Raw genomic sequence first — 23628 nt, 5'->3', positions numbered from 1 at the left:
CATGACATCGCAGGTGAAGGGATCTTGCCAGATATAGCTAAGGTCCCTAATCACTCAGACTTAAGTTAATCATAAGGCAGGTTATCCTGAGTGGGCCTCACCGAATCAAGTGAGCCCTTTAAAAGAGAGTTTAAAGGTCAGAGATTGAGGGAATCAGAGAAATTTGAATCGAGAGAGCTTCATGCTGACCTTGAGGAAGCAACAGCCCTGTTTTGAACTGCCTTTGGAAGGGACCGTGTGGCAAGGACTGCAGGGAGGCTGCTAGGAGCTAAGAGTTGTTGGGAATCAGAAAACCACACCCCAAAATGAAAGCCTTAGAAGCAGCCTTGGAAGCAAAAGCTTTTCTCTGACCTTCTCTGGCCCTCCTGTCTCTCAGTCCCATTTTCCCCTGAGGCTGGCCGTAGAAACTAGACTCCCTGTTTCTCAAGGCAGGTCATAGAAACCAGAACCCCCTTTCCCTAAAGCCATAAAACCTAAGAATAGTACTTTATCTTTTCCTCTGCCTTTCTGTGTTCAAACTAGTCATAAAGAAATTATCTGATCTACCTTGTTTGACTGTAGATCCTAAGACCCCTATTCCAGACAGAGTCCTGCCTCCCATCCAGGAATGCATGCTCAGAGAGACCAACAAGAATCTAGACAGACAGGCCTTGCTGAGTTTCCCCACTCAGTCTATTAGCATTAGATCATTCCTTTATGTCCAACTATATTTCTACATGTCTGTGCATACATTGTTGAACGTAAGCATAAAAATGGACAGTTTCCCTTGGGTCTTTGAGTCTTTACTCTAAAGGCTCCTTTGTGTACACGTTAATATAATAATAAATTTGTATGTCTTTTCTCCAGTAATCTGCCTTTTGTGAGTTGATTTTTCAGTGAAACTTCAAAGGGCAAAGAGGATCTTTCCTATGTCCCCAACAGAGTGATCCCCAGCCAATATGTAGCAAGAAAACAGAGACCTCAGTCTGACAATCTCAAGGAACTGAATTTTGCTAATAACCTGAAGGTGCTTGGAAGAGGATTCCATGAGCTGGATGAGCTCTGGATGAGAACACAGATCAGCTGGTATCTCCATTTGATTTCAGTTTTGTGAGACCCTGACCACAGCCCATAGTTACAATGTGCTCAGACTTCTGACTTACAGAAACTATGAGATATAAATGAGTATTGTTTCAAGCCACTAAGTTTGTGGTAATGTGCTATGCAGCAAGAGAAAACTAATACAAACATATAAAGACTTCTGAGAGTTGTATTTTCAGTATGAAATTATATCCTTCAACATTATAAAATAAGCTTTATTGTTCTGTTTAATACATTTGCTTTGAATTTTATTTTATTATATATATTACTAATTTTGTGATCACTGATTTCTCCTTCGTTTTCATTTACTATTCCTTTGCCCATCTTTTTTGTTCTAATGTTGTGAGATGCTTTATTTAGAAGTGGCTTTTAAAAACTGTGTATAGGCCGGGCTTGGTGGCTCACACCTGTAATCCTAGCACTCTGGGAGGCCAAGGCAGGAGGATTGCTCGAGGTCAGGAGTTCGAGACCAGCCTGAGCAAGAGCGAGACCCTTGTCTCTACTAAAAATAGAAAGAAATGATCTGGACAGCTAAAAATACATATAGAAAAAAATTAGCCAGGCATGGTGGTGCATGCCTGTAGTCCCAGCTACTTGGGAGGCTGAAGCAGTAGGATTGCTTGAGCCCAGGAGTTTGAGGTTGCTGTGAGCTAGGCTGACGCTATGGCACTCACTCTAGCCCAGCAACAGAGTGAGACTCTGTCTCAAAAAAAAAAAAAATAAATAAAAATAAAAAAATAATAAAAACAGTGTATATATACTAGTTTAATTGAATTTTGGTATTTTCATGACGTAATTTATTACATTTTATTTGTTATATATTTGGTCTTATTTTTCATCTTGCTCTATTGTTTCTGTATTTTTTTTTCCTTGTTCTTTAATTTTCTGTACTTTGGTATATAACCATATTTTTCTTTGGTTGTTCTTTTCTAGTGTTTTAGAAAGTATACGTTAAAAATTTTTTTTAGGAATAAAAAATTTAAGTGTTTCTAAAGCGTTCTTCAAAGTATATATTTTTTCAAGACCGGGAATGTGGCTCTTGCCCCCTTATATCCTCAGGACCAATCACATAGAAGTGTTTAAAAAATGTTTAATTTGCTGAATTGAAATCACTAGGTTCTAAGCAATTGTATCGGTAGATAGCTTTTACCACTACTTTTTCCCACATAAGCATTTAAAAATATTTAAATTTTCCTTTTGGACTATGTGGATTATAAAACATTTGCTTTGTATATACTCTTTTTAAAGTTTTTTAAATATTTATTTATTTATTAGAGACAAGGTGTTGCTCTTTTGCCTAGGCCGGAAGGCAGTGGCACAAAGTTCACTGCAGCCTCAAACTCCTGGGCCAAGCTATCCTCCTCCCTCAGCCTCCTGAGTAGCTAGGACTACAGGCATGTGCCACTATGTCTGGCTAATTTTTTTTTTTTAATTATTTTTTTAGAGACAAAGTCTAGCTATGTTGCCCAGGCTGGTCTCCAACTCATGGCCTCAAGCAATCCTCTTGCCTCGGCCTCCCTATATGCACTCTTTTGAAACAGAAACCTGTAATCTGAATCAGATAAAAATAAAATAATGAACTAAAAGATTGTTACTTTCTTTTGAATGCATTTTTAAAAAATCATTGGATGATCAATAATCACAAAAGATTATGGGAATTTTAATCAAATATATATTCTGACAAATTGAAACAAAGAAGAGCAGAAAGTAGAAAAAGCCTTTCCTCCCTCTAATCTATATCCCAAAGATAGTCATTGTTGCCATTTAGTATGCATCTTTCCATATTTTTCTCTCTGCTATAATGATAATAACAATGGCAATTAATACTTACATAATCTTTACTATGTGCTTTACATATATTAATTCATTTAATCTACAAAACAACCGAATGGAGTAAGTACTATCTATGATTATCAGCTCCATATTAGGGATGAACAAATTGTGCCAAGAAGTGATTTTTTTCCCCCAAAATAAATTATACAGCTAGTAAGTGATAAAATGAGGATCTATGCTCTCAACCACTATACTAAATTGTCTCTCATCAAATATATATTTGCATATACGTTTATATGCAAACACAATATAGTTTTTTTAATTGACTCATACATATTAATAACAATGTTCCTACAATCTTTCTGATACATGCTGATTTTACTTAATAATGTATTATGCACATCGTTCCAAGTTCTTTGAAGGAAGGTATTTCTGATGAACCAGTAAATCAGAGGGTTCCGTAGGTGGCATATTAGTTTTGGTAGGTTAAACTTCTCTGATAAATAAATCCAAATTTATAATCATTTAAGCACAATGTAAGTTTATTTTTCATATAACTACCTATGACAAGTTCAGGTCAGTAAGTGGCTATCTTCTATATTGTGACTCAGGGACCAAGGCTCTTTCTAACTTGTTATTCTTGCATAAGCAGAGCATATTGCCATGTGCATGATTGAGGCTGGCTGTCATGTCTAGGATCTGGTTGGTGGAAGGGACCGGGAACGTGGAGAAAACATGCTTTCTTAAAAGACTGTCCTGAAGTGAGATTTACATTAACTTAACACTTACAGTCCTTCAAGGAGAATCTAGTTACATGGCCATTCAACTACAAGGGAGGCTGGGAAATGTAGTCTCTTAAGAAGGAGAGAATAGATTTTGGTGCACAGCTTAGTGGCTCTGCCACAGGCAGTGTTGTTGTACATTCATTTAATTTCACATTTGAAAAAAATTTTAACACATTAATCTTATTTAAAAAGAACTACTTGTCTTTAAATGTGTCACAGGCATTTGCCAAGTGGGCATACCTCTCTAGTTAGTGGCAGATCAAAAATGGAAACGAGATCTTCTGACACCCCTGCCAAAGCTCTTTCTACTTAATCCAAGACTTACTTTACTTTGAAAAGTTAATGAAGTATAAGCTTTTTTCACTGAAGATAAGCTCTATTGGAAATATCTCTATCTGGTGAGATGTCGAAACGTTTTTGAGAGAGAGAGAGAAAAAGAGACTTATTTCTATAGAGTATGGGGTTAATTTAATTTGAGAAAATGGTTGTCTAGTCAGTTGGTAGAAGCAGCCTGCAGAATGTAGACCATATTGCTGGCATAATTATTTTAGATGCTAACAAATGAGAGAACATTTTGATAACTGAAAATCTCTCAGCTTTTAGTTAACGATGGGACATCATTCCGTAAATTCCACATTTAATGTGCCTCCATTAAAATATTCCTTCTTTATTCTTCAGATACTTGTATATGAGTTGAGACTGAGCAAATTTTTTTTTGCCAGTGAATTTGGACAGGTAATTTGGATAACTTAGGTTTTCAAATACTATTTTTCAGTAGGCATATATAGTTTCTCTTAGCCAGATAAATACCCAAATCTCTGTTTCCATTTGCCATCGTAGTCAGAGCTACAGACACGTGAGATTCATAATGGTGGAGGAAACGCTTGGTTATTTCTTCCACTTTTCTCTCTATCTCAGAACATGAAGAATACATGTAATTTACAACTCCTTTAAAAACCGTGTTGCCATAAATTTATATCCTTTTATTGAGGATGCATCTCATACATGGCTCTTACAAAATATTTCTCCAGACCTCTATACATCTTTTAGTAAGGCTACAGGACGCTGTGTTTAAATATCTGTAAGGGATCATAGATTTTAGCATGCCTGATTGCAGAAGGCAGTCTCTCTCCTGGAACTGACAGTCTGCATCCGCCTAACTCTGATATTTTTTTCTCTCCTGCTTTTAAACTGAGGAGGAACGCCTGAAGCAGGGCTGTCATAGCATCAGCGGCATGCAGGGCAGGCTGCTGGAGCACACGTGTCATCAGCATCACCCCTGCTAGGGGATGCATACTATCCACCATGTGTGGACACGATTCATCCCGCGTGTCCCCCACAGGGACAACAAGCAGCAAAGAGCAGTCTTGCCAAACAAATCTCACTCTTCCTAAACAAATGTGCAGAACAGTTATATTCACGAGAAGCCTTCTTATTGCAGGTTTATTCACTTTTGAGTGAAAGAAATGAGGTAATAGAGTTAGTATTAAAAATAACAAACACCCCGCACGCAGGCGCGCGTCTGGGTCGTGAAGCGGCCTCTGGTGGCGTCCTCTGCAAACGGGCTCCGTGGCCTGCCGCCCCCCCGCCCCGCCAGCCGTGATCGCGCCGAGGCCGCCTGGGCTCCGGGCTCCGCTTCCAGCCGCAGCTCCTGAGGGAGCGCCGGGTGCCCCGGGGAGGCCATCCTCCACCATCCGGGGCTGCCCAAGGCTGACCCAGGTCACTGGTGGGCGAGCTTCTTTTTCGGGAAGTCCACTCTCCCGTTCACGGCCACGGTTGTGGAGTCCCCAGAGTCCCCGGAAGCCCCCCAGGCCACCAGAAGCGTGACCACTTGTGGCCTGGCCTGGGAAGCTGAAAGGAAGCAGCCCTGTGGCCAGCCCAGCACAGCCGGCGCTGGGTCCCCGTCCTGACCTGAGCCGCCACCACCGGCCCAGGCTCCGGGTGGCAGAGCCCTGCCTGCCCTGTAGACCAGGCTGCAGCAAGCGGGAGAGAAGTTGCGTTCTTTGGGGGCAACACAGCAGACCAATAGGAAGTCGAGTGAGCCCTGCTCTTTCCTGTCCAAGCACACACGAGCTTTCTGACACCCCGTAGCTCCTCGCCTTGCACCTAGTGGAAAATAAACTCCCATCAGACAGCAAAACAAATAAACAAAAATTTTTTTAAAAAATGCACCCTTCTGATCAGTTGTCAGGATGAATTATTGGTATCAGGAAAGTAATAACTGATTTTTCAATGGGAAACCTTTGTGATTTTGGTGCATGGAATTTAAAAATTAGAATTATGGTTTTTAGTAAGTGATGCATTTCCTTCATCTGGATCTGCATGTCATTATGGGGTATCATTTTTTGACTATCAATCGTCCTAAAAAGCAGGGTATTGAAATAAAGTAGACTTAGAACTCAAATATTCAAGGGTGTAGTTTTAGGAAAAAAATCATCTTTAAATATGAAATGAGACATTGTACTGGAGGAAAACCTGAAAAAAATTTCTCTAATAAGCAAACATTACCCTTTGTTAGTTGCATCTGTGCCAAGTTACTAAGCAAACAGTAGAAGAACAAAAGCCATTTGGAGAAATCTGGCTGAACTATCACTGGGTAATTTAGGCTGGCTTACTTTCCACTTGCAACACAGATATAAGCTTCATCATATACAGAAACATTGAAATGGTTAAATGTGCAAAAGAAATCTGTGACAGATTATAAAATCAGCTTGTCTCAGTTGAATCAATTAAAGCCCTTAAAATTGCATCTGTATCTGAAGTGGTGCAGAAAGTGCCAATGGTTTAAAATAATTCTTTTGAAATGAACATGTTTAATGTAATTCATTTTTAGAATATTAAATTTATGAAATAATGCCTAAGGATTTGGTATTGGGAAAAGACTCCAGACCCATGTAGCCAACTGCCTACTCTCCATTTCTAATTAAATATCACAGACATAATGTGATGTAAGCATGTTCAAGACTGAACCATGGTTTCTCCCAGATCTGGTTCTCTGTTCAGTGTTTCCTATCGCAGGAAATGGCTGGTTTTAAATCTATGATGAAAAGTATGAAAGGAGCCAGAGAATTACATCGTGTGTCACAAAATCAAAGGGAGTTTAGTAAGAAAAGGGCAGTGTCAAGAATCCCAATTGACAAGGAATGAATGAAGTCGCTGGATTTGATGACCTTTGAGAGTTTCAGAACCCATGCTCATGTCATGGGTTCTCAGCTTTCTCATCTTTAAAATGAGAGGATTCCCTAGATAAACTCTCATTTAGAGTCTAAGAAGCTGAAGTAGACATTTTCAGTGAATGAAAGAATAAATTAATAAAACGACATGCATTTCCTATCAGTTCTGTAGATAAGGATACATGGTTAGAACTGAGTCCTCACTTCAAGATATCTTGCTGTGAAAGGAATACTATCAGTAATAGATTTTCTAAGAGGACAGTATTAAGAAAAGGATTTTCAAGGCAACAAAGACTTATCTCTTTCAAATCATCATTTTTATCTTGTAATACTACAAAATACAGAGATATAGGAGAGTCTCTTGGCACTTAATTTTTTGACAATGATTTTCATTTTGACTTTTTGTGAATGTATATGACGTACAATTCTGCTAAGTATGGATTTCTTTTTTAAATTTTTTAAAATTTATTTTTTCTTTGTTTTTTACTGTCAATCTCCCTTGAGTATGAAGTATGGGTTTCTCAATTCTTTGGCAATATTTATTAGGTCATAGCATTAGTTACACTGGAATTCAAAAGGTACAAGAAACAGAGTATACTGGATAAGCAGCACTGTTTCTGGCAATTGTTTATACATTGCCAAAGTTTTTTCGACAAATTCAACCTACTCTTAAATCACACAAGTAGGAACTTAAGGCATACGGGGCTGGTAAAATAACTGTTTGACTCTCAAGTTCAGATCTTCAATATCTATGGTGAAGCATTTTGAAAGACTGATATCAAGAGCAAGGCAAGCTGACAGATTCTAAGAATTTTGAGTGGATTTATTTCTCAATATAAAATTATTGCTATATAATGGCTATGTAATATATCCTTTTAAAGTCTTTTCTTCCCAGTTAGTATTTTTTCCTCTAGAAGTTTAAATTTATTACAAGTTATTTGTATTTATGTTATAGATTTGTAATATATAGTATATGTAGTATACTTATGAAATCATTTGTTTTGGGGGATGTTTACCTTAACGAAGATCTACGAAGAGGATTTTCTCAGTGAAGAGGACTTGACTTATAAAACTGGATTCTAGACTTCACTGACAGTCATTCCAGCTGCAAAGGTTTTATGTGATGCTATCTCGAAAAAGCAGCCATTCATCAGGGAAGCCGATGGCAGGCTGGATAAATTCTCTGATTCAACCAGGATTCAGCTGCCTTTTCTAAATCTGACATATGAGCAAGAGGCAAATCAAAGTGGAAAAAAAAAATAATTTTGACACCCAGAATTCATCAGAGTATTTAAACAATTAGAATTTTACTTTATTTCAGAATAAGTTTACAGTTGAAAAATGATATTTACTAAAGCCACAACATCATTCATACAGACAAAACTTTTATAGCAAAACCTTGGTACATGAGCATTAATAATTTGAATACTATATGGATACAGAAGATATTTAAAAAACGGAAATGATGTATTCCAAAGGCTGTAATAGGCACAATATATATGCTTGTATTGGGTCTGCAAGCATTATAACTATAATTCATTAAATGTGATCCAAGAAGTTGCAGATTTTTCAGCACTATGTACTGAAAAGATACAAAGGAATATCATAGTTACTCTTACGTTGAAAAAGCTATACTATCAAGACTACAAAATAGGAGCAGCAAGCCAAACCAACAAATAATTCCTTAGGTTTTAGAAGAAGTTATACATCTATGGCTTTTTCATGTTCATTGTTGAGACTGGTTAGCAAGTCTGGCAGGTGGAAAAGAAGAAATTAGTCTATAATAAAACATTAAAGACATACTTTACAAGGCATCTGATATTTAACATATTCAAAGTTGGAAAAAACTTGAGCTTGATCTTAGAGCAAAATTGTGAGGTATTACATAGCCCTCCCATCAATCTTTTGGCATAAGAATCTCTTATGCAGAAAAGTAAGAGTTTTCAAATGACATGGTGGAAAAATATTTAAGATGAACAATTAGAATTTACTTTCGGTTTTTAGTAACTATAAAGAATATAGGTCTTCCAAGGACCAAGAAAATGCATTTGGTCCTTAATATGGAATTTTCTAATGTTTTTTTTAAAAGCGTGAGTTGAAATATGTATTCATGCTGACAGTGTATACACGCTGATAAAGGTGAGTATGTGGTAAAAATAAGAAAAAATATCATACATTTTTCAGGGCACACTACTACTACATCGTATTGAAATTATTCTAGAAGGTAAAAATGTACATCTTAGATTCTCAAAGGTTTTATTTTTCAACTAGCAATTAAATGTAAGTGTAAAAGTGAATCATGCAGCATTTTTACCTATCAGTTACTAAGTTCATGATATGAGGGGAACAGAATTCTTTTTTTCCCTTTAAATCTGTAATGCTCAGAAGTCGTCATGTGGAGCTGAAATCACACAAAGGCAAATCATGAAGAAACGTTAAATATTTCAAAATGCCCACGAAAGCGTGCCAGAAACGATGCTGTTTCTACAGCACAGAACTGTTGGAGGCCAAAACTAAAGCAGTAGCATCACTGCAACTTCTAGCTCTTCAATGCTGCTTTTTTTGTTTGTTTGATAGAGATTCAGGTGAGGGGGTACGGTCTCTCGGGAAGTTAGGCCATAATTTCTGCAGGTTCAGTGACCAACTTGGATCCATCCCATGCCGTTTTGAACTGTTCAGGAACGGGAAATTCTCTCTGGAAAAAGGCAAGGACAAAGTTATTGAAACTGAGGCTTCCTTTTGCAAACAGATGGGAGGCTGATTTGTGCCACATGGTGGTGGGCAAAGAAATTCAGTCAAACTCAAAGCTCCATCAGGGAGAGGTCTTTGTCACATGAAGACTCAAATATGTCATGTGTCAGTTCTGTGACTGCATTCCAGTGTCATCATTCAAGCTAGCATTTACTAAGAGCCAGGCATTCTTCCAAGCACCAGACACAGACAAACTCAACTGATCTCCCACAACAACCCTGTGAGCTGGGTGTCATTGTGATGCCATCTACGGGAACAGAGGCCCAAGAGGTTAAGCAGCTGGCCCAGGATGATATCGCTAGTAAGCAGAGCAGCCAGAATTCAAACGGAGGCAGTCTCTCTTACCCACTACTCTCCACCAAACCTTAACATGCGCACGAATCAACCAGGGATCTTATTAAAATGCAGATTTTGATTCAGTAGGTCTAGGGAAAGGAGTGAGAATCTGCATCTCCTACATGCTCCCAGGTGATGCCAACTCTGCCGGTCCCGGCAACTAGAGTAGAAAGGCTTTACCCCAGAGTTAACTCTCTGCTCTTTGACAAGAATTATAAAAACATGCTTAGGGTGGGATATACATTTGTTATGCTTCACCACGTCACCCTACTCTTCCCATTGGAAAATATACACACACACATGAAGAAAAATAGAGAATAAATAGCCAAAATAAAAGTCGTTCGGATTCTCTCCTTTCTCAGAGAGTGAGTCTCCAGTTATTTCAGACGAGGATCAAAGAGGAGGGCAAGGAGGCTTGGCCCTGGCTTCCGGAGCCTTCCTGGACTTATTGTCCAAGCAGTGCTTGCTGAGACCCCTGCATCTGATGAGCTGATGTACAGACATCATGAGAAGTTATGTGACAGTGGAACACACATGCGACTCGGTATCTCCTAGATGTAGGATCCAACTGTTTCTTTTTTTCTTTTTTTGAGACAGAGTCTCTTTTGCCCTGGCTAGAGTGCTGTGGCGTCACCCTAGCTCATAGCAACCTCAAACTCCTGGGCTCGAGCAATCCTCCTGCCTCAGCCTCCCACGTAAGTAGCTGGGACTACAGGCACGTGCCACCATACCCGGCTACTTTTTTCTATATATCTTTAGTTGTCCAGATAATTTCTTCCCATTTTTAGTAGAGAAGGGGTCTCGCTCTTGCTCAGGCTGGTCTTGAACTCCTGACCTTGAGCGATCCTCCCGCCTCGGCCTCCCAGAGTGCTAGGATTACAGCCGTGAGCCACTGCTCCGGCCGAATCCAACTGTTTCTTTGGAAAGAAGGGATTTATTTATTTTAAAGAGAAGGCCCCTGCTATCATGAGTAATGAATTCTCCTTGAGTGAGATCTGCAATGGAAAAATCTTAAAAGGAAGTAAAAAAGCCACAATCTCAATAAACTAATGTGCATGTGTCTGTGTAGACAATACACCTTCTGTGCTCTTCTTGATGAGTAAATGAGGCTTGGTGTTTCTTCTTAAACAATAGGCCAAGTAGCGAGTGCTCCAGAGCGAAGGCACCTCTGTGACAGCCACTGCACGACAGCCGCCCCCAATCTGTTTTTGGCAGAGAGGTGTGTAGTAATATGATGACGGATCTTCTCTGGGAGGCTGATTTCTTTCAGCATGAAGCATCCCCACCATCCCTTCCCACATTACAATGCCCATGGCAGGTCCTCTCTATTGTTCCCTGCCTCCTTTAACTGAAAACCCATAAAGAGGGCCAAGGACTGAGGCCACAGGTAATTTAGCTACAGAGGCAAACTCTTAATTTTTCAGCATAAAAGCTCAGGTTTTCATCTATACTCATCCTTTAGGCCAGTGGATCTCAATGTTGGGTCCACATTGGAATCACCTGGGAAGCTTTAGCAACTACAGATGCCTGGTCCCACACCCAAGGGTTGTGGCTTCGTCAGTCTGGAGTACTCACCCAGGCCCCAGTGCTGTCTTAGCACACCCAGTGCCACGCAGCTGAGCCTTCTGCTTAAACAGCCGCCAAGGCCAGGGCTCACCCCAATTTTTGGCCCTCCCATGCTGAAGCTGTTCTGTATTGGCTTTAGCTCTTCAGTAGTTGTTGTTTTAGGTGGAGAGCTCAAGAAGGGACTTTGTTCTAGCATGGGGATTCTTTCTAGTTAGGCTGTCCATACACCTAGTAGTGAACCATGGCCTGAGGCTTGCAGAGTTTTGTTTTTTAAACTGAAATGATGAATTCTATGCTGCCATAGATGGAACATAGCTGGGCAGAGCTGAGGGACTTAGTGATGAGGAAGGGAGAACACGGCAGCAGTCCTGTTGTCTGCTTAAGATCAACCTGCATGTCGACTGCTGTGCAGATGTGGGCGATCGACCCCACAGGCTGACAGGGGTCCTCTTCCAAAGGTGTGCCTGCTAAGTTAACAGTTTCTCCCGTCCTTCCCTGGTTCACTGACTCCCTGCGTGGTTAGACTCAGAGGGAATTATCTCTACTTATTTCCCTCCTTCCGAGTAGCAACAATGAGCAGATCCGTCACACTTCATGATTCAGAAAATGTATTTATTTATACTCCCTTTTCAATGTGCGAATAGGATATGTGCATGCTTCTTTTAGAAGCTGCTTTGTTGGGGAGAGGAAACAAGGAAAATAAACAGTGGCAAAACCACTTAGGCTATTGTTTCTCAGAAGAGCTGTAGGATGGACAGATGGCATTAGAATCACCTGGGACGCCTGTTAAAGATCCAGATTCCTGGGTGTCTCACTCCATCCAAGCCTCCCAAATGCAACCTCCAGGTGCAGGGTTTGGGAGTTGGCATTTCCATCAAGCTTCCTAGCTGATTCTTACGTTGAGCCTGAGAACCTCTGACTTAAGTACACCTGCAAAAATAAGTCTGCTTATTGTCCCCTCTCCTCCCTCCAATTTTTTCCCTAAAGCATTTCTCCCTCTTTCCTGTTTACCTCCACCAGAGCAAAGGAAAATATTTAGTCCTACATAGTGGGAACTCAGATGCATGCTATTTGATAAAAGTTAGCCCTTTAAGGTAATTATTTATATACTGCCTGGAGAATCTCAAATCCAAAAGTGAGCAGTCAAGAAGAAAATGTTGGAAAAATTCTTATAGACATTGGCCTAGGAAAAGAATTTATGAAGAAGACCCCAAAAGCAATCACAGCAACAACAAAGACAAATAAGTGGGACCTGATCAAATTAAAAAAAATTGCTCAACATCTCTAATCATTAGGGAAATGCAAATCCAAACCACAATGAGATATCACCTAACTCCAGTAAGATTGGCCTTTATCAAAGAATCCCAAAGCAACAAATGCTTGTGTGGATGTGGAGAGATAGGAACACTCTTACACTGCTGGTGGGACTGCAAATTAGTGCAACTTGTGTGGAAAAGAATTTGGAGATACCTCAAAGAGCTATAAGTAGAACTACCATTTGATCCAGCAATAGCACTATTAGGCATCTACCCAAAGGAACAAAAGTCATTCTATAATAAAGACATCTGCACTTGAATGTTTATGGAAGCACAATTCACTATAGCAAGGATGTGGAAACAACTCAAGTGCCTGTCAATCCATGAGTGGATTATTAAAATTTGGTATATGTATACAATGGAATACTACTCCATTATAAGAAAAGATGGTGATCTAGCACCTCTTGTATTTTCCTGGATAGAGCTTGAGCCCATCCTCCGAAGTGAGGTATCACAAGAATGGAAGAATAGGCACCACATGTACTCGATATCAAACTGGCACTGACTGATCAACACTAAGGTGCTCACACAGTAGTAATATTCTTTGGGGGTAGGGGGGTTGGGGGTGGGTAAACTCACAACTAATGGATGCAGTGAGCCTTATGGGGGGAGAAGGGCACGTCTCAAATCATGGTTGGGAGGTGGCAAAGTCATAACAGGTAACCAAAATGTTTATACCCTCATAATTTCCTGAAATAAAAAAAAAAAACACTTCTGCACAGCCAAGGAAACAATCATTAGAGTGAATAGACAACCTACAGAATGAGAGAAAATATTTGCATGCTATACATATGATAAAGGGCTAATAATCAGAATCTACAAAGAACTCAAGCAAATCAGCAAGAAAAAAACAAAAGAACTCCATTAAGAAGCGGGCAAAAGACATGAACAGAAACTTTTCGAAAGAAGATAGACTAATGGCCAACAAACATAAGAAAATATGCTCAACATCTCTAATCAGGGAAATGCAAATCAAAACCACAATGAGGTATCACTTAACACCAGTGAGAATGGCTTTTATCAAAAAGTCCCAAAATAGCAAATGTTGGTGTGGATGCAGAGAGATAGGAACACTCATACACTGTTGGTGGGACTGCAAACTAGCGCAACCTCTATGTAAAGTAGTATGGAGACACCTCAAAGAACTAAAAGTCGACCTACCATTTGATCTAGCAATCCCACTACTCAGTATCTACCCAAAGGAAAAAAAGCCATTTTATAAAAAAGACACTTGCACTCAAATGTTTATAGCAGCACAATTCACAATTGCAAAGACATGGAAACAGCCCAAGTGCCCATCAATACATGAGTGGATTAATATAATGTGGTATATGTATACCATGGAGTTCTACTCAGCCATAAAAAAATGGTGAACTAATAATACCTCTTGTATTAACCTGGATGGAACAGGAGCCCATTCTTCTACGTGAAGTATCACAAGAATGGAAAAACAAACACTACATGTACTCATCATTAAACTGGAATTAACTGATCAACCACTTATGTGTACATATGGAAGTAACACTCATCAGAAATCAAGCAGGTGGGAGGGGGGAGGAGGGGATGGGTAAATTCACACCTAATGGGTACAATGCACACTATCTGGGTGATGGGCACACTTACAACTTTGACTCAAATGGTACAAAAGCAATTTATGTAAACAAAACATTTGTACTCCTGCAATATTCTGAAATAAAAATAAAAGGAGCTGGCCAGGCACGGTGGCTCATGTCTGTAGTCCTAGCACTCTGGGAGGCTGAGGCAGGAGGATCGCTAGAGGTCAGGAGTTCAAGACCAGCCTGAGCAAGAGCGAGACCCCATCTCTACTAAAAATAGAAAGAACTTAGCTGGACAACTAAAAATATATACAGAAAAAAGTAGCCGGGCATGGTGGCGCATGTCTGTAGTCCCAGCTACTTGGGAGGCTGAGGCAGGAGGATTGCTTGAGCCCAGGAGTTTGAGGTTGCTGTGAGATAGGCTGATGCCACAGCACTCTAGTCTGGGGAACAGAGTGAGACTCTGTCTCAAAAAATAAATAAATAAATAAATAAATAAATAAAAGGAGCTAACAGGAGGGAAGAGACATAGAAGGCAGCTCCCTGAATTCCTCTTCTGCCTGTGAATTACTCTACAAATAAAGTTCACAGGTTGGTAGTTGATTAATCAATCTCTAAGAATGTTAATAACGAAGGCTCAAGAAAAATTCTTGACAGCCTTTTGAAAGGTACTTACATAATCACCATCCTGAGGGATAAGTATATTCATTTCAGATGACTTAGCACTCACAATCGCACAGTCTAATGCGTCTTCGCTGAGGTATATGTGGCAACCTTCTGTCTTATTAATGGAAATTGTTGGCACTCTTCCCATTACCTAAAATAGAAAAAAAAAAAATCTGGGACCAAAGAAAAGGAACAGAAATCATGATGTCCCCAAATAAACACGATCTAGATTCCTCTTGGTTTTAGCTTGGGCTTAAGCAAGCATTGGGATTCACTGGGTCAGAACTGGGGAGGCTGGTTAATGGCAAAGTCTCCAGGCTGAATAGGATAGGTGTCATTTGGGGACAGAATGAAAGGACCACACAAGGGGATTCTCAAACCTCAGGGTCTCTTTCCTGAGACAAAACTAAGGGATTCATTTGGAAACAGCAGCTAGATGTTCAGAAAAAGCCTCACGACCTAGTCAGTGGATTTGAAACATATATTTGATTTCATGATAAAGGAAACAAGATGCATTGCTTTCATTTGCTCAAAATTTTAGTTCTAACAAATCTCTATAAAACTTGGATTAAAACAAGTGCTAATATTGTCATTTATGAGTAAAATTATTGTTGAGTAAAAACGAAGTAGATTTTTCCTGAACTTAACTAAGACTGAGTAAGAAACACTGCTATTCTTTTCACGTAAGTCCTTTGCTGGATAAAAATCTCACCGGCTGAATTTGAGGCTTAAATGAGGTGTGTGTCTAGGTATTTTAAATGGATTCATTTCAAGAGCCAAAACTGGGGGCTCGGCTCAGGACACTCATTATATAGATAAACAGGACCATATGCAAGAGGAGGCGATTCTCAGGTATTGTTTATAAATGTCTAAGTGCTATAAAAATTCTGATCAGTTTTAAATTTCTCTTCCAACAATCAGTTTTCAGACACCACCCCAAAATCTCCATAAGGGCAGACTGTTCCCCCAAAGACCATATTACAACTCTATAATTTTCCTTCTTCTAATGGTAATTAAAGCGATAAGGACATCTCCTTTTTCACCCTGAAGAAAAGGCTGGATTGCAAACCAAAGGAGCAACTCCTGTTGATGGTGCAAGTGATGTAAAGAATTCCTTGGAGGGAGTCTAGCCAGGTCACCCTGGTTCTCTGTTTTCTCTCCTCTCTCCACAGAAACTGGACACTGAATTGGAATTGAGTCCCAGTGCAAAAAAAAAAAAAAAAAAAAGGCAGAGGTAGTTCAAGGTCAGGTAAGCATAGAGGTGTGCCATAAATATAATATTAACACTGTACATATATCTATATTTTAAGAATGTGTCAGCAGTCATGTTTCAGTAATTTCTATTTTTTAATTTTTGTTGTTTTTTATTTTGAAGGCTGGATGAGGGAATGTTTTGGTAATTTCTAGATTAGGTATTTTTACAATGATGAGGAGCAGTTACATACTGACCAGAACTATAGAACACCAGGCTAGTAAAGGAAAAGGGGTAGTTAGTGAGTCTTAGGTGGTTTATGAGATATAGTGGGAATACATTATGTTAATACATTTTATTTATATTTATGTTATATATTGTTATATTATGTTAAAAATGCTGAAATACCCTATGTATCTGAAAAGGCAACACAGATTGAATATCCCTTATCTGAAATGCTTGGGACCAGAGTGTTTTGGATTTCAGATTTTTTTTTCAGTTTTTGGAATATTTGCACATACATAACAAGATATCTTGAGGATGAGATCCAAGTCTACACAGGACATTCATTTATGTTTCATGTATACCTTATGCACATAGCTTGAATTTTTTTCTCCCTCCAGAAATTTGAAGCATATTTAGAACTTTTACTTTCCTCATGGTTTCATGTTTTAGATTTAATTCACCTGGTTTTGTATTTTGTATGTGATGTACTTATGGTAAAAAAATAATGCTCACTCCTTAAATATGGTTTCATAATTGCTCCCCAATCCCATTTCTGGAAGAATAAAAAGGAGCTTGAAATAAACAATAAACTCTCTAAAATTAAGGTGTGTGTGATAAATTAGATTATTTCCAAGATAGGTTTCAATTGTAACACACTATGATTGCAATCATTATGGCTAAATATGCATCTCTGCCATAGAATATTACTTCACTGTTATTTCTAGTCTTTTGTGTTTTTTTTAAATTAAAAAATAATATGAAGTGGGAGAAAGCCTGGATCTTTACATACGAACTTCCACTATCCAAAACAGCTCTTCAGAGAGTGTGTGTGGATTCATTATTAGGTTTCTATGAACCATAATCATCCTTGGGCTTTTTCTGATGATGAGTGATTTCTTTAAAATTTTCATGCATAATACTTTGGGAAAAGTAGTGTTATTAAATGGATAAATGTGGTGATCAGAAATACTAAATTGGGAGATAGTGTTGCCAGAATATAAGCTTCACGTGGACAAGAATCTTTGTCTCATTTGCTCAGTGCTATTTTTAGTGCCAAGAACAATGCCTGGGATATCAGACATGTTCAATAGATATATGCAAGAATGAACAAATGAATGAATGCATGTTCCATGCTAGGTGGCCTCAGGCCAATAACTCACATGTTAGAATCTAGAGGTGCCCCGAGGATGGTCAAATTTCCCTGTTTGCAGAGTGAAGGTAATAATAGGACATATGTCTGTGGGAAATCATTTGGTTGTTTTCTTTTAAATGGTCTTCCATCAAGGAATGGAATTTATGAAAAAGTGGAGGCAGAAAGGTCAAGAAGAAGGGGATTTACCTAGAGGCACTGAAGAGAACATATGGAACTAGAATTGAATATTTTGTGTAAGAAATAAACGCATCCATAGAGAGTCTGTGGCAAGAGTGCTTAGAATTTGGGCTGGAGAGGACCTTAAAATCACACAGCTAACCTTCCTGTGCTTCAGGACAGGGAAGTCGGCACAGAGATGAATTGGCCAAGTGCACACGCAGGTGAGGGTGGGGCTGGCTCCAGTGTCCAGGCCTCACGATGCCAAGTCGGGGCTATTTCCATTCAGCGGATCAGCAAAACCAACTTCTTAAATGACAGTTAGCAAAATGTAAAATGTACAATGAAGTGTACTCTGGTTAAAAGTGTCAGTTGTGAAAAGCCCAGTAGAGCAAAAGAGAAAGAGCTATAAAACTGGACTCCAATTTTAACAAGCACTATTTAAAAATATCAGATGGTAAATGGTAATTAACAATATTAAAAGAGTGTAATCAAAAATAGAAGTTATAGTTGGCCAAAGGTAAGAACTCCTTTAGTTTTTGCTGTATGGTAAAAATCTCATTTGGCTAAATCAGAATTACTAGAGGAATACAGATTTTTCTTATGTTTTGCAAATTCAGTTCCAATTCTACTTTTCTGATTATTTTACTGATTCTTTAGAAAAACTTTCCTTCTTCCTTATCCAGGACCAATTTTTCCTGAGGGGGGAATAATGTTCTCTTTGGGGTGCTGCTATTACGCTAGGAGAATCTCTTAGTATTTTTATTCATGCATTAACTGATTCATGCACTCATCAAACATTTATTGGACGCCTAGTGTGTACAGGTACTGCGTACCTTTCTGGGGCTATAAAGATACAGTTAGCTGTCCTTGAACTAGAGATGGTAAGCCAATAAGTAATTGGAGCACAAAATGGGGGGTATTATAAGAGATTGAAAAGTAGGAGCTAACACTGTCTAAGAGATAAGATAGGGCTTCACAGAGGAGGTGATAACAGAGCTGTATTTAGAGGGAATGGGACTAGGAGTTTTTTAGGTGGACATGGAGAATAATGGGGCCCTCCTTGCAGGCATAATGGATGGTCTGTGCAAAGCCATGGCCAGGGCAGAGTGTGGCTGGAAGGGCCACTTACCTGGATTTGAATGTCCTTAGAGTTGATCACTTCTACAATGCCCACCACATTGTCAAACACCAGGGCAAACTTTTGACAGTTGTCTAAAAGAAAAAAAAAACCCAAAAACAAACTCCACTAAATACACAGAGCATATTTATACAAAACAACTCACATGTCAATTACAGAGTCATAGTTCTGCCCTACCAATTATAATGGAGTTCACTTTCCCTTTTATCTGGAGAGTCGATTTGTCGCATTTGAAAATGTAAGCCACTTGTTTCAGCTCAGTTTCTGAAATCACAAGGTCATTTCTGTCCTCCTGGTACTCCTAAAATTAAATTGGACACAAATATTAAATATAAAGATATACAAACTGCATCCACGGCACACTGAAATTACTACGGAGTTCAGCATGAATTACATCTGGATGATATGTTCTTTCTTTCAGAGCCATCTCCTTCCAAATGAAACCACAGGTCTCACCCTGTCCTTGAAACGATGGGAACGGATGGAATCGCTGCTTAGAAGCAGGTCAGTGTTCCTTCCTAAACATCAGGTACCAGGCACCGGGCTAGTGGATGGGGGCCTGGGCAGGGATGTGAGAGCTTTTTGTGGAGACACTGATGCTGAGTCTAGACTTGATGCCGTGGCAAAATCTGCTGTGTCAAACAGGAGTTGGGCAAACAGGCTGGTGAAGGATCATAACAATGGTTTAAGTGTGTTTCCAGGCCATGACAACCTTTCCAGGGACTTTGGATCTTAATCTTTGGGGAAGCCCCCTGGATTGGCAGGGGACACCAGTTTTCACTCCCATCGAAGCGTTTATGTCCTGCTTGCACACCTGGCGGTGGCAGGTGGCAGCAGCAAGGTGCAGTTACATCAGTGCCTGCATGTGTGGGACTCAGCGAAACATCCCGCAGCAGATCAAGAGGGGCCACAGAGTCCCCGGTTCCCCATGTTAATGGTTTCTCTCGCTGCCTGGTTAAAAGCTTATCGGAAGAGTAGTCAAATAAATAGAGACAGAAATTAGAATGGTAATTGCCAGGAGTTGCGGGGAGGGGAATATTGTTTAATGGCACCGAGTTTTGGTTCTGCAAGATGAAAGGAGTTCTGTGCATGGGTGGTGATGATGGTTGCACAACAGCGTAAATGGACTTAACGCCACCGAACTATACACTTAAACTTGGCTAATGGTCAATTTCATGTTACGTGTATCTTACCATCATTTAAAAATATTTTTTAAAGTTGAAGAAAAGAATGAGAACTAGTGAAAACAAATAAAGCTTACGGAAGCATTCAAAAACACCCTCATATGTATTCTAGCAAGTGGTTTTTACCTGTCACCTCTTACGACCTTAGACCCTTAAGACCTTGGTAAATGGTTTAGCTGTTGACTCTTTCGTTGGAGCGTGTCAGGGATAAAGGTTAAAGGGCTTCACTCACCACTCTCCATTTCTTTCCTTCCAGCTCGAACACAGGAGCATGTTTCTGAGAAGGATGAGATTTGGGAGATGTGGGACTTGGAGTGTGGCTTTTGGTTGGAGAGCGTGCTTGCCCTCCTTGAGCCCGCAGGCTGGGATTCTTGTATGTCTTCTGGTCATCTGTGACATGCCGGAGCCCTAGGGGAACACACACAAGGACATAATTTCCTTTGTATGCACAGGGAAATGTTCCGAACTTGCTAGATCACCACGATGCAAAGAGCACAAAAACTTTTGGTAATGCTATTTTCAGAAGAGTCTAGTGCTTTCTCAAGGTTAGGATGCAGAGCCTGAGTCCTGTATAAGTTTAGAGTTGACAGAAGCACCGTAAGTATTTTTTAACTTGAGGAAGTGCTCCCTTCAGGAGATAAGATGATAGATAAAAAATCCTACAAAGACCAAACTACCTCACCAAAAATTCTTTTCTTATGGCTAAAGCGTTTGACAGACATAGCCTAAAAGGTTAGGGCATTCCAGTGGGTACATATTAGAATATGGAATCAACTTTAGTGTCAAAAGTCCAGTTCTTTACTTTGCAAATTAGTTTCAGAGGGGACAGTGAAGCCAGTTGGAACCAGAGAAAAATTTAGAATTTTGGGTTCTTAGCTCCCAGCCCAGTATAGAGGGACATTGACACCGTAATTCCTATCCCCTGTGCAATGCAAAAATACATGTACACAAAGTTTCTGGCAACATAACTATATGGTTTAGAATGCATGTGCTCCTGATCCTGATATATTGTAAATGTATGATTTTTTAAAAAAATTAACCATTCACCATGAGAACAAAGACAGTTCAATGATATAATTCTTTGACAAGCCTGTACACTGTTTCAGGACAGAGGTGCTTGTGTTTGCCATTTTTATTTCACTTGCTCTTGTTGCCTGGGTTGTAGAGGATGCCGCAGAAGCTTCCGGGGCAGAAGTGATGCCACAGCACAGTGGTCCACTTAGAACTCAGAGTCTCTGAGTGCTTTCTGGTCTGTGCAGTGGCCTCCTGAGCCCACCTGCCTGGACATGAAGAATACTGAGGCTCCTGCCTTCCTGGCAGCGGCCTCCCCCCCGCCGTGAGCTGGGGACAGGATGGAATGATGTGCCCATCCCTGGGGCTCTGGGGCTCTGTGTGCCTGGAGCCAGAGGGAAAGGGAGGCAGCTTCAAGGTCTTGTTTTCTCACCTTTCGTGATTGCTTCTCCCTGGTTAAGCTGGGCGAATAAAGCGGAGCGTGAAGGAGAGGACTCCTCTTTTCTGCCTTCATTCTCGAAAAGGGGAGGTGGCCCTGGAGGAGGTGGAGGAGGAGGGGGTGGAGGAAAGCCAGGCCCAGAGGAGAGGACTGAAAATGCTGATACTGCAGACGCTACAGGACCCTGTGAAGACAGAAGACGGAGAGTGTCGCATTGAGACTGCGGCCCTTGCTGGGATTTTGCCTGAGTGACCCAGAACCTGCTGTCGATGAAGGAGTAGGGTTCAGACCTCACCAAAGGCTCCCAGAGGGCACACCTGTGCATCATGGATCTGTGTGGGAGGACCTGAACCATGGGGGATCTGCCTTGGGAGCACGGAGCATGACTTGGCTATACCACCCCGTCAGTAGAATCTGCAGGGCCAGGAGCCTCACTGCCAGCTCAGAGGCAAACAAAGCCGTAGTCACAAGTTCATGTCTAAGGCTCAGACATGAATGAAACTGGGCGTTGGCCAATTTAGAATCATAAGAAAAAAGTGATCCAATTAATAGAAAGATTAGGTCTTTTTAGACAACGGAAGCCATAGCAACCAATGGGACAGAGAAAACGAGAGAGAGGTGAAAAATATTCAATGGTTATTAGATGTTTTAGAACCCTTTTGAGCAGCTAAAAAGAAACACACAGAAACTCTCTGGAACTCATTTTCCAAATATGCATGCCTCCACCTGACCCTCAAACAAGGACCATATGCGACCTGGATGCTTGTCAAACCCAAAGGTGATGAGGGCTCAGGACCCATGTGACAGTTCATCAAATGCTGGTTATGCGTGGACCAACTGAAAATAAGATTCTTCCTGAGCAAGACCCAAGCTTACTCTTATTTTCTCTTTGTTTTCAATATGAAGATCTAACTAATTCAAATAGCAATAAAAGGCAATGGACAAGAGAGGGATTTAATGTTTTAAAAGGACCCCACAGATGACATTCTCAAAGAGCTTAAAACTGGTAGGATAGAAACACACATACACAACAAACTTGGGATATATATCATGTTACTTTTAAACCCTCAAGTAGAACTGTATACCTATGAGGAATTGTAAGCTAATTCAATTACAAGCTACTTCAGTAGTCAGGAAACTTAAAAAATTTGATAGTGATGGAATTGTGACTTAGACATATATATTTTCAATACCAAATATAAAAGGTAAAACATGATTTAAGTGCTAAATGTTAACAAACACAACATATCCTTATTGTTATAAACAACTCAGTATTATGAAGTATCAGAATCAGAAAGTTTTAATCTGTTGTTTTCAGTTGAAAAAAAAAAACAAGCTATTTTCAAAGTACTTACGTAATTCTTATTAGGTGTAGAATCATGCTGAAAATAAAAGATGATTCTCTTATTCAGAATGCATGTCTTTAAAAACTCAGCAGGCTGGAAAGCTCATCTCCTGAAGATACAATTTGTGACAGTTTTTGTTTCTAAGGAAGACCAGCCTGACTCCATCAGGATTCTCGGGTCAAGTAGAAAAGGATTTCACAGTTCTTGGGACTGACCAATTTTTTCCCTGTATCGTCAATGTTTTCTATTATGTCACTTGGGTGAAATTTGAGAATTTGCTCTGAATCATAAAGACCATATAATATAAGCTTTGTATATCAAATAATATACCAGTCCTCAGTGACAGACACTGAGAATCACAAAGTATTACTTTTACTCACAGACACGCCATAACTCATGTAGTCGGTGAAGGGACAGATCCCCTCCCCCAATATCTGAAACTCTGAGGCTCTAATGTCCTCTCATTTTGTGGAAAGGGGAGAAAGTGCTCGCTTCTAACTCTTAGAATGATTTAGATGTCTCCCTCGCTCTCAGAATTCAGAGCCTCTCTCCAAGAGCCCTTAAAGGACATTGAAACGAATAAGCCACATATTCAACTTCTTGGAACTTTGATACATTCAGATGGCTGACCCAGGAACACCAGACAAAGGATTTACTGCTACCAATGTTGAAAATAAAAGCTAAAAAATAAGGGAAATCAGGACCCGTTGAAACTCTGCCTTGGACTAATCCTTTGTACGTCCTGGCTCGTTCCTGTATCAGCCCCAGGGAGTGCACAA

The 23628-nt window shown here is 39.9% G+C and overlaps 1 protein-coding gene across 1 annotated transcript in view; it reads right to left on the bottom strand.

Annotated features, from left to right (window-relative positions):
* Positions 1-8093: 8093 nt before the first annotated feature.
* The window catches only part of CAP2 (cyclase associated actin cytoskeleton regulatory protein 2), a 124841-nt gene continuing 109306 nt past the window's right edge, over positions 8094-23628 (bottom strand). Inside the window, exons 8-13 of the mRNA XM_045551844.1 lie at positions 21498-21687; positions 20286-20461; positions 19047-19170; positions 18861-18943; positions 15013-15153; positions 8094-9506 (exon numbers count right to left, since the gene is read on the bottom strand). Coding sequence (XP_045407800.1) covers positions 9423-9506; positions 15013-15153; positions 18861-18943; positions 19047-19170; positions 20286-20461; positions 21498-21687 — 798 coding nt within the window. The 3' untranslated portion in view covers positions 8094-9422. The remainder of the gene's footprint in view (positions 9507-15012; positions 15154-18860; positions 18944-19046; positions 19171-20285; positions 20462-21497; positions 21688-23628) is intronic.

This window comes from Lemur catta, chromosome 5, assembly GCF_020740605.2.
Source record: "Lemur catta isolate mLemCat1 chromosome 5, mLemCat1.pri, whole genome shotgun sequence".
Lineage (NCBI taxonomy): Eukaryota > Metazoa > Chordata > Mammalia > Primates > Lemuridae > Lemur > Lemur catta.
This window is presented reverse-complemented; position numbering and strand designations above follow the sequence as displayed.